General features: G+C 36.1%; 2 protein-coding genes across 2 annotated transcripts; one reads left to right on the forward strand and one right to left on the reverse strand.

Moving 5' to 3' along the window:
• Window positions 1–1755: 1755 nt before the first annotated feature.
• Window positions 1756–8010, reverse strand: LOC100636482 (methylmalonyl-CoA mutase, mitochondrial-like). Its single transcript, XM_003383455.3, has 17 exons — window positions 7787–8010; window positions 6244–6375; window positions 6050–6156; window positions 5926–6004; window positions 5562–5666; window positions 5383–5517; window positions 5068–5265; window positions 4596–4904; window positions 4251–4334; window positions 4073–4178; window positions 3929–4020; window positions 3691–3810; window positions 3423–3473; window positions 3269–3370; window positions 2875–3015; window positions 2381–2597; window positions 1756–1889 (listed from the first exon to the last, which is right to left on the reverse strand). Exons 1-17 carry the CDS (start codon window positions 7991–7993, stop codon window positions 1831–1833), a joined length of 2244 nt encoding a protein of 747 aa, XP_003383503.1. The 5' UTR covers window positions 7994–8010; the 3' UTR covers window positions 1756–1830.
• Window positions 8011–8034: 24 nt separating this feature from the next.
• LOC100642043 (dapdiamide synthesis protein DdaC-like) lies at window positions 8035–10596 on the forward strand. Its single transcript, XM_011411366.2, has 8 exons — window positions 8035–8216; window positions 8311–8441; window positions 8992–9143; window positions 9195–9396; window positions 9447–9536; window positions 9630–9753; window positions 9926–10092; window positions 10405–10596. The coding sequence occupies exons 1-8, from the start codon at window positions 8063–8065 to the stop codon at window positions 10471–10473; spliced, it is 1089 nt and encodes a 362-aa protein (XP_011409668.1). The 5' UTR covers window positions 8035–8062; the 3' UTR covers window positions 10474–10596.
• Window positions 10597–12062: the final 1466 nt, after the last annotated feature.

The following is a 12062-nucleotide window of genomic DNA, read 5'->3' on the forward strand; positions in this document are numbered from 1 at the left end:
AACTTGAGAGCTTGATAAAATAACTGAAGAACTAGGTACATGAAAAGAATTAAGGAATATTAATGATCCTGTAGTCAAGACATGTGTAATATTGACTCTAGTGTTTCCTTCCAGAGATATGAGTGGAGAATTTATGATTAGACTTTTAAAGCTAACAATATGACACAATTCGATTGACAACTCAAATGAGCTATTGGCACTGCTAATAACAGGTAATCCATTCCTGGAGAGTGCTTCACCTTGCAATACGAAACTGTACAGTCCTCTGATGGTAAGGTCAGCAGTCAACTTGTGCTCTCCAGACAAGAAGATGAGTGTACTGTTGGAAGGCCAGTTTGTCTTGTTAGTATAATAGGACAGCGTGTGACATTCTCCAGTGCAATTATGATGCCCCTCATCAGGAATAACATGATAAACACTTGAATCACAAGTAGAGAGAAAAACTATAATAGCTATTGCAGCAAAAAAGACTTCAGAGCTTAGCATTTTCAGCACGGTGCAAATCTAATGCATGGCACAACATGATGGGATAAGAAAATACAACATAATGTAATGTTTATTATAATTCCTATGTATTCTGTTATTGCTATAGATACTACATAAGGTGTGTTATTGGACTTGTCCATAATTATTTTGATTATCCTAAATTGTATTTACTACCAATTTAGGATCATAATTAACTCAGGATTGTGGGCAAAGGAGCCAAAGATAGCGGCAATCAGGAAGTAAAAGCTCTTTGAATCTGACACAGATCTTTTTGTACCATCCACTGATGTCTCACATGTTGTTGATGATCATTACTCATGGTTTTAAAATTTATACTCGTTCTTGGGTCCCAATCATTATACCTATAGCTCGTTGACCTTGAGACAAGAAGATGAGCTCTCAACCCAAGGTCAATGAAACCAGAAGCTATGACCCTGTAGCCTCTGTTGTGACCATAATAATACAAGTAAAGAAAGCAAAACAAAAGCATTACTTATCAACCTAGCTATCACATATTTGACAACTTAAAGCCCTTCATACATGTTGCTAGTAAAATTTGTGGTTACTTTGATCTTGTAATTAACCCCAGCCTATAATCATTTGGGTAGGCTGTAGGCTGGGGAATGGTCTGGCTACATGAGACTATGCCGGAATCAGAATGCTTTACACAATATACTAGTTATTAATTCTAAGTATATAACTACTCTTGACCCAGCCTTCTAGTTACGCTTTATTGCTTTTTGTTTGCATAGTGCATGTACATGTATCTTTGATAATGATCACATCAAAGCTATAGTTTAGAAACCCACGATGCTATTTCCAAAAAGATCTGCATAAAAAGACATCTTAAAATGGGTATGGCACATGTAAAATGATTTCTATTCCAAATTTTTGGAGGGACTTACTGCTATGCAGTACAAGTCCCACCATTCAAATTATGATTTAAAAATTGAAGTTTTGAAATTATTGTCTTTTCAGTATCAATTGTCACAATCACTCTCTGATATCTATAAGGGCAAGGCCACGCACCTTTGGTGTCTCGTAATTATTAAGTTGCTAAGAATAGAATTAAATTCTAGTTTTGCAACAAGTAGCCAAAAAGATCAAAGTAACCACAAATGTCACTAGCAACATGATTATACACCCACACTAATACCAAATAGATCTAATACCTAATGTTATTAATCACTCAATGTCTAGACATTAATAATTCTCTACCTGATCATCAGAAATGAAAAGCAGGAGATTAACTTGTTATGGCTGTACTGCTATATTACTACGGGGACAGGGATGCATTTTTTCTTTAATAACAATAATAATGATACTTATAATAAATTAGTTGTATCAATGTCTTTTTGATAATAAATCAACAAGTTCAAGTGCAGCTTTAGGCAGACTAGTACCTACACAATAAAGCGAAATATGAGCATGTAATCTAAAGATTAAAAATATTATCACAGACAGGAAGAAATAGGAAAGCATAATACAAGAAAGCAGAAATAATCTCATTATATGCTACATACACATACTCACATGTATATAACATTATTATTTCTGTAATTTATTTATTTATTTAATGATATAATTACAATGTGGAGCTAAAACACTTCAGCCAGCCTCCATACACCAGGCAACATGTTGCTAGCAACATTTTAGTCTTGCAAGGCCAGACTCAACCTCCTTGGTGGAGTCTGGCCTCATTAGACTAGCAACATTTGTGGTTACTTTGATCTTGTAATCAACATATGTTGCTAAGAATAGAATCCAGTTCTATTTTTGCAACAAGTTGCTCAAAAGATCAAAGTAACCACAAATGTTACTAGCAACATGTTGCCTGGCGTATGGAGGGCTATAGTCTTTCACACGTTCTTAATGTACGCTAATCATGACTGACCTGGTCCATATATAGCAGTCACTCCAATATCATACAGTCTCTGATAATCCTGTGGTGGTATCACGCCTCCACACACAACCAGTATATCATCGCGTCCTCTTGTTTTTAGCTCTTCAATCACTTTAGGGACCAAAACTTTATGAGCACCAGCCAATGAGCTTATTCCAATCACATGTACATCTGCATCCACTGCCTGTTGAGCTACTTGTGTGGGAGTCTGTGAATATCAATGAGGATAATAAGATTAATTACCGTATAGCTCCAAATTTTCGTCAGTCAAAATTTTCATCAAATTCGTCAGGTTTTTTTTCTGAAAATTTTTTAACCCGACAAATTTTAGTTTCAATGGGTAGTACATGAATTAATAACAAAATGACAAAAATTTTTAGCGACGAAAATTAATTTTAACAAGAAATTAAAATTATGACGAAATATTTGACTGACATAAATTTGGTTCTATATGGTGCTTAATTGCTGTATAGGGTTGGGCTTACACTGAAGAGTGGTCCAATGTCAACATCAAACCCAAGATCAGTGAAACCAGAAGCTATGACCTTGTAGCCTCTGTCGTGACCGTCTTCGCCAACTTTAGCAACTAGCACACGAGGCCTCCTTCCCTCTTTGCTCTCAAAATCCTAACAACAAAAAATTGCAATAATAATATTAATAATACTAGAAAGAATGTAAAACATTGAGAGGCCACACCTCCTGGTCACGCCCCCCAAACATACACATACATACAGAAATTCTCATAAGTAAGCAATTATAATGATACATGTACAGGTTAAATGACAGTATAATAATAACATCATGGGTTCTCCATTTTGTTACATTTTCTGATATTCATAATGTTACGATAGTCTGCTGACATTTAATGCACTGACTGACCTTTACTCTTTCTTGAGCTTTCTCTATCTCCTCAGCTTCTCCATACTCGTTAACATAAGCACCAGTCACAGTTCTTATGGCAGCTACATGACGTCCATGAACCTACGTATAATAATACACCTGAAGGACTAACACTGAAGTATCATTAGCTCACTGCTTCAAGTGAGTCTGATATCTCTCCAACTGTACAACGTGCTCTTGCAGCCTGAGAAGGGAAAGTAGGAAGAGATACAAGTATTATAGTTATGAGACTGTCATACATAATAGAATGTACATACTACAAAGCCATCTTGAACTAATAGTACATGTAAGAATTCTCAATTTACATGTACTTTTACTGATACATAATACATGTACATGTTTTTATACCAACGACCAAAGTATAGCAAAAAATGAGGGCACAAGTGAAGTGTAGGGTTTACCTGTATAGACAGCTCAAGTAAATTGCCACCTTCACCTCTAGCACAAGCTGTTAGGTTATTCAAAGCAGACTGTACAGCTTCTCCATCACGTGTAGCATATATCTGTTTTAACTTATTGATCTATTGATACAAGATGGAGAAGAGAGAGAGCGAAACATTTAAATAATAAACATACATCTACATGTACGTGTGTAGCTGATTCCCTACATGTATATCACATATCTCTCCCTCTCCTAACCTGTGTCTCTATTACTTTACTATTATCAATGGACAGTACATCCACAGGCTCCTCAGCCTCGAGCCTATACTTATTAACACCAACTATGACTTCTGCACATTGAACAATAACCATACAATAGACTGATATGATACACTCACTTACCTTGCCCTGAGTCTATTCTTGCTTGTTTCTTTGACGCTGCCTCTTCTATTTTTAGTTTGGGCCAGCCTTGAGCAACAGCAGTGGCCATCCCACCCATCTCTTCTATCTGAGAGAGAGAGAGAGAGAGAATAGACAACAGCATGAATACATGTACGTGTATGTGATGAAAATGGTGTACCTCATTAATAATTTTCAGCGCAGATTGATATACTTCTTCAGTAAGGGATTCCATCATGAAAGATCCACCCCATGGATCAGCAACCTACACATTTATCATAATTATCATTCATGGGTAGCAATGAGCAATTTACATATGGAATAATACTAAAGGAAATGCACATGCAGTTGGTATAATTGGAAGTCTTTCAAAACATTATGTGAATGTACAATGTAGATTCTTCTAGTTGTGTATCAAGTTAAATTACCACACAGTGTCGAAGTTTAAGTTAATTAAAGATACATGTACCTTAAACTCTCATTCACTTTTGGTGGCCCAAGTGAAAGTGAGAAGTACTAGACTAACCTTTGGTATCCCAGTCTCTTCTTGTATTATGATTTGAGTGTTTCTTGCTATCCTGGCACTGAATGGAGTGGGGAGAGCCAGTGCCTCATCAAATGAATTAGTATGAAGGGACTGAGTGCCTCCAAACACAGCAGCCATCCCTTCAATGGCAGTACGGACAATGTTATTGTAAGGATCCTGCTCTGTTAGTGACCAGCCTGATGTCTGGCAGTGGACTCTCAGCTGAAGTGATCTCTGATTCTTGGCATTGAAGTGTGAGCTGACCAGGTGAGCCCAAAGACGCCTTGCAGCTCTCATTTTAGCTATTTCCTATCAAAAAATAATATGATAAAAATAAAATTGTTATTGCTAAATAAAATGTACATGCACAAATAAGAATCTACAAAGGATTGAGCTATTGATCCATTAGCACTGTGAATAATACACAGTGTAGCACTTTAATAAACTTTTAAAAGTTAAACTCCGTCCTTACCATATAAAAGTTCATACCAATGCCCCAAAAGAAGGAGAGTCGGGGAGCAAAGCTGTCAATATCAATCCCAGCTTTGAGTCCGGTCCTGCAGTACTCCAAACCATCAGCAATAGTGAACGCTAGCTCTTGGACAGCATCAGCCCCTGCCTCTTGCATATGATAGCCTGATATTGATATTGAATTATACCGAGGCATGTTCTGAGAGTGAAAAAGAAAAAGAGTGTAGAAGAGAAAGGGGAGGAAAGGTAGGGCAGAAAAATGGGAAGGTGAGAGAGACAGAAGTTTAAAAAAGTGTATAAAAAAGACTAAAGTTACTTTCGAAGTATAAGCGAATATGTCTCCAACTATTTTCATAGAGAACTCTGGTGGATATATATAAGTATTCCTAACCATAAACTCTTTTAAGATATCGTTTTGGATAGTACCGGACAGCTTGTCCTGTGACGCGCCCTACGCAACACAAAATCTAAAAACCTGATTATAACCAGTCAAACCTGTTCTTCAGCTGCAACAATGTACATGGCCAGGACTGGAAGGACAGCCCCATTCATTGTCATGGAAACTGACATGGTGTCCAATGGTATCTCATTAAACAGTATCTACTTACAAAAAAACAAATAATTGTGACATCATTGGTTAAAGATGTCAGTGATTGAAGGCTGATTCACACTGTGAGACAATGTCACTAGTTAGTTGTTAAGACTGGAATTTCTCTATAAATGTATAAAGAGCTGAAAATTTTCCAACTCTTACATTTACTCATCATAATTATTTTCAGGTACTTGACATTGCAAGGCATTGTAAATCAGCTTTAACACATGTACATGCATTGACTGTTATTAAGGTACAAAGATTTACTTTCATATCTTCCACAGAGTCGACAGCCACTCCAGCCATACCAACATCTCCAATGGCTATAGGATTATCTGAGTCATAGCTATAGGGACAATGAGACTGAGGAATTACATAATGTCTCTCTCACCCTCTGTGTGTTGGTAAATCAAAGGCCACGCTGAGTCCTTGCTGACCAGCTTTAATGTTTGCTTTGTAAAACTTATTACTTTCTTCAACTGTACTAAACCCAGCATACTTAAGAAAATAAAAGTATCATTAATTCAAAGTAAAAGTTAATAAGCAATCAATAAATATATTAAAGCATTTCATTAAACTATGTACTTGTCTAATAGTCCAGGGTCTGTGTGTGTACATGGTGGGGTAGGGCCCTCTAGTGAAGGGGTACTTCCCGGGTATCTCAGACTCAAGACGGGAGGTATCATCTTTAGTGTATAGCGGCTTTATGGAAATACCCTATTGAAAAAGATATTTAGACACTCCATTTTTATAATTTTTCCTGATATATACATGTATACATGTTCTTATGCTGTGTAAAAAGTTTGGGCTGATTCTGATCAAATTTGGGTTTTTTACGAATTTTTAAAGTTGCTTCAAAAATGGGCCAAAGTCCCTGTACAAAGGGATTTTGGTCAAATTTCGTCAAAAATGAAAAGTAAAGAATTCCCCATTTTTATAACTTTTTCTGATACATATACATGTACTTATGTTGTGTAGCAAGTTTAAACAGATTCCGATCAAGTTTGGATTTTTTACGAATTTTTAAAGTTGCTTAAAAATCGGGCCAAAGTCCCTGTACTATAGTAAAGGGATTTTGGTCAAATTTCATCAAAAATGAAAAGTAGAGAATTCTCCACTTTTATAACTTTTTCTGATACATATACATGTACTTATGTTGTGTAGCAAGTTTAAACTGATTCCGATCAAGTTTGGATTTTTTTAATGAATTTTTAAAGTTGCTTCAAAATCGGGCCAAAGTCCCTGTACTATAAGTACAGGGATTTTGGTCAAATTTCATCAAAATTGACAAGTAGAGAATTCTCCACTTTTATAACTTTTTCTGACACATATACATGTACTTATGTTGTGTAAAAAGTATGAGCTAATTCCAATCAAATTTGGATGTTTTATAAATTTTCAAAGTTGCTCAAAAACTAGGCCAAAGTTCCTGTACTGTAGTACAGGGATTTGGTCAAATTTCATCGAAAATGAAAAGTTGAGAATTCTTCATTTTGCAATTTTTCCTGATACATATGCACGTTCTTATGCTGTGTAGAAAGTTTGGAGTGATTCCGATAAAATTTAGATTTTTAAATAAATTTTTAAAGTTGCTCAAAAATGCTTGTCAGCTCATTAGGCTTGCTCACTTAGTATAGCTTTGTGGGAAACCCTGCAGTAGGACATGTTATTGTGTTAAGCTTTTAATAAATTTATTTCAAAAATTATGTTGTTCAGAAAAAATGGTAGAACAACACAGAATTTGGTTGAACAATTGAGCAATATGGTTGGAAAATGTCTGATGTCCGACTGCTATTTCAGGCTCTGATAGTTTAATATAATTTAATTTAACTTAATTTTAATTGTTACCGTATAGCTAGAAAATTTGGAGTGCTAAAATTTGGCAAACTGACTCTAAGAGGTTTGGAGGTTAAAATTTTGGCAAAATTTTAATACAGTGTATGCTTCTATGGAGTCTTATCAAATTGGAGACTAAAAATTTGGAGAATGGACCTCAATTCGCCAAAGTTTTACTCCACCAAATTTTCTAGCTATACGGTATGCCTGTAGTAAAATTAGCAATTAAAAGGGTCCCGTAATTAACAGTAAATCTAAGGTAAAGTTTAAGTAGTCCCCAGCAGCCTCTTACTTCAGGAGTGTGCCACGTTAGTGTCTGGTTAGGATCCTTCCCTTTCAACTGTTTCTTTGCTAATTCAAACCACTCAGCGTCTAAAGATCCAGCACCACTTGCCTCAGAACAAAAATATCTTCTATTCTTGAGCCATTCCGAATAGCCCCTCACATTTCTGACTGATCTTGTGAGAAAAGACAGAGAACAAGACACTTGAGCACACATTGTTATTTCCAGATAAGGTCTAGCCACACCCACAGATAGGAGGGGTAGGTGTAAACTCGCAGTCTTAATATGGCTAGTCTTGGTGTGGAGATATTAAAGCATGAAAGAGAGACCCTTCCACTCATCATACAGCCGAGAAATATTGAGAGCAGTAGCGTTGAGTACTTAAAGGAATGGATAGCAGAGAATCAAGAGGCCATCAATAAATATTTACTGACATATGGTAAATTGTTTTCACTGCTGCACTTGTACAATGTATATATGTAGATATGAATTTGCACCATTGGGATGGGGATAATTGCTGCAATATTTAATAGGTGCTGTTTTGTTCAGGGGTTTCTCTATTGAGGAAGGTATACAGTTCCAGGAAGCTGTCCAGTCTTATGAGAAGGAGTTGAGTACAGAGTATCGTGGTACATCACCTCGTACACTTATTCCAGGGACTCAGGTAGATCTGCAATGGTACATGTAACTATGACAAATGTAGCTTCATCAGTTTGACTTAATTTCAGCACAAATATCAATTATAAAAATTTAATGTCAGGCCATGTGAAGAGGAATGTTATCAAAATGAATTTTTAAGATCACATTTTAAAATTTTGAGCAAACTATTTACTAGTGAATTTTGCATTGGACCATTAAATGCTTGAATTTTGGTATATTGTATTGTTAGACTAAAGGCTGGTTACAGTATGACGCTAGGTCAGCATCGAGGTCAGCATGCTGTCAATTTTTAATCAAAAATGTGGGTGATTTGACCTTTTGATGCATGCATCCTGGAATTCACAAAGCATGCTATGTAAGCTAAAAGGCATGCTTCATGAGCTGATAATAGTACATGCAACTTTTAGTGCAAGCATTAGCATAAGAGTAATGTAAGTCATAGCATTATTTATTGTAGAACAAATTTAAGTACATGTACAGTGCAGTCGCAAGCCTGTTTCTCATTTATTTATATAGTAATGACTAATGAGTAATGACCTTTTTTGTTTTTGTAGTTTGTTTTTTCTGCTAGTGAGTTACCATCATACTTCCCCATACCCCAACATCTGGAAATGTCATTTTTGCCTTGTCCTCCAAAGAAGATATTCTTCTGCTGCCTAGAGGCACCTACTTCACAAGGAGGCGAAACTACACTCTGTGATTTCAAGTGAATCATTTTTCAATACAAGAATCAATCATAATTATTAAATTTTAATAGAAAAGTATATGATCAGATGGATCCATCAGTACGAGATAAATTTGAGTCAAAAGGCGTAGCTTACATTAGAAATTATTCATCAGTGAAGCCTTTCCTCTCACAGCCATTGCAGCTTAAAGGATGGAGCGCTGTGTTTGAGACAGAAAAGAAGGAGGAAGTGGAGAAAGAATTAAGAAGGACTAATATGGATTTCAAGTGGGGTGTAAGTGTTGAAGGAAAGATTTACGAGACTTGATGGACTCTTCTTGATAGGCTAATGATCATTTATGCATTACTAACAAAGCTTCGGCAGTTGAAGTCCATCCTGTTACAGGAGACAAGATTTGGTTTAATCATCTTTCAGTAAGGCCATTTCCAATGCAGACATCAAACTTTGTGTATACTAGTTCATTTTAGTTCATAATAACTACATTTGTTTAACTAGATTCATTTTAGATATTTCATTGGGCTATGCCCTATCAAGAGTATGGCTATATTTTTAAGCGAATGAGAAAAATCTTCTACCTTTTCCTGACAATTATATCCTGGATAATACAAAACATCTTTGTTGCAATTAAAAGTAAGAAAATAGCGTACACTTGCACATGGTGCAAATCAATACTATAAAAATTAAATTTTTATTTTATTTATGAGACTATGAATCTTTTACACTGTAAAACGCGTTATGATATTGTTGTTATAATATTGGTAGTACTTACAATTGATGTGCAGTACTTTACTCTATTCAACAGAGCCTGCAGGTATGGGAATGCATACCATGTTTGGAGATGGTAGCGAGATTCCTTTGTCTGACGTGTCTCATGTCAGAGAGATCATTCACAAGAATATGGTGTTTGATAGATGGAGGAAAGGAGACCTCTTGATGATTGATAATTTCCGTGTTTCTCATGGAAGACAGGTTAGCATTACTTTAATTGCATTAACAATTATTACTGGTGGCATAGCTATAGATGCAGTTGTTGGTGAGCTGTTTGTTTAGTGTGCCACACCTCAATTTAGACAGCCCCCTTTGTAGTTTACAGATTGGTTTGCGAATTGGTTAGCAAGGCCTGTGCAATTTGCTATGCTGTTTGTGTGTGCCAATTTACAACTTTGTTAGTATGTGTGGTAGGCATCGAGTGTGTGAAATTTTCTTGCATTTTTATTTAAATATTTTATATCTATTAGTGCTATAATGTATGCTCATTCATTCTTATTTTAATTTTTTTAGCCTTACAGTGGTAAAAGAAAGATAGTTGTGGCCTGGAGTCATCCATTGTTAAAACTGAGCTTAAAATAACATTAAGTTGTGTTTTTATTATCATTATTATAAGCTATATACTTTATGCTATTTAATGATAACAATAGTTAAGTGCTGCATGTAGGCCGCCTTTTTGCATAATCAGAATTTCAAAAATTTAAACTTTCATCAGTAACTCATAATAATGATAGTTAGATACATAGTTAGTTTATGGTAATTAGGTACATAGTTAGTTCATAGTATGTAGCATGATGTACATCTATTAATTTGGTGATCTACCAAAGTGGAAGTCTCTTATTAAGATCACATGGCTTTGACGGTTTTTTTGGCTTAGAAATGGGTTTAGAAATTGGCCTCTTACAAGCTGGCTGAATATGTCGCTTATGAAATTGTCGAGGAATTGGCTGACGAGGAATTGGCTGACGAGGAATTGGCTGACGAGGAGGTGTCTTAAATATCGAATCAGTGATGAATGTTTCATTCCATGCTTTCAAAAATGGAGCTAGTTCAATCGTACCATCAGACCTAAGGATTTTTCTTTCTTTCTCTACCAAGGCAACAAACTTCTCAAGATAACTGGCGCTCTTAGAGGAATCGACTATGGCACTTTCCAGTAATTCCCACAATTTAATACCGTCTTTCACGACTACAATGAGATTCTTTATGCTTCTAACTTGTAGGCGAATATGATTAATCTTTTTGGTGCGTTTGCTTATGGAATCGGAATATGATCTCATGTTTTCCTCCAATATTTCAAGAGAGTACTCCTTTGACTGCAATTGACGTTGATAGGATTCAACCTCATAGTTTGATTTAGGAGCCACATAATGCTTGTAAAGGGACTTCATAAATTTATTTCTTTGTGCTTGTCTTGATCGAGCTTCTCTCATAGCACATCTGATATATTTGCATCTTTCCTTTATTTCCTGTTTCTCTGCCTGTAGCTTTACTTTTTTGTTTCGGTAATTCACCTTTTCTCTTTCCACTTCTTTTATATTCTCCTGACATAGAGCCACTTCTTCTTCCAACTCTTCCAGTTTCTGTTTGGCGTGGGTGAGAAGGAATTCTGCATCATCTTCTAGCGACTTCAGTGCTTGGTCTGCCTAGTCTGGCGCAGCCAGACCCCTTTTTCGGAAGGAGTCTGGCAAACATCCGTACATTGGCTCTTGAAACTGGAATGCGGAAGTCATGTGCCAAGAACGCGGAAGTCATGGGGTTAATAACTTTTAATAACTTTATAACGTGCGAACACGAGGGCAACTGCTGAAGATGGAGTGTCTCGGTTGTGGAACAGGTACTGTCAAGGGAGATCGGCGTATTGCTAGCAACTTTAAGAACGTTTTTTCAACTTGGAAGTATATCATGGTGTCTGAATTAGCTGTGGACGAAAATTTGGTGGAGAAAGTGGCCGAAACTAATAGTTTTATGTGTTCCAAGTGCTACAAGAACTATGAGAAACTCTGTCTGCTTTATAACAACATCAAAACCTCCCTTGAAGCATTCAAATCTACTGTGTTTATATTAGATAGTCCTACTGATGACTTGAACAAGGCCATTACTGGACAAAAGAGGCGAGAAATATCAGCAACAGTACCAATTGTGACTAAATTACCGAGAATTGATGGAAC

This window comes from Amphimedon queenslandica, unplaced genomic scaffold (assembly GCF_000090795.2).
Source record: "Amphimedon queenslandica unplaced genomic scaffold, v1.1 AMPQUscaffold_13510, whole genome shotgun sequence".
NCBI classification, from domain to species: Eukaryota; Metazoa; Porifera; class Demospongiae; order Haplosclerida; family Niphatidae; genus Amphimedon; species Amphimedon queenslandica.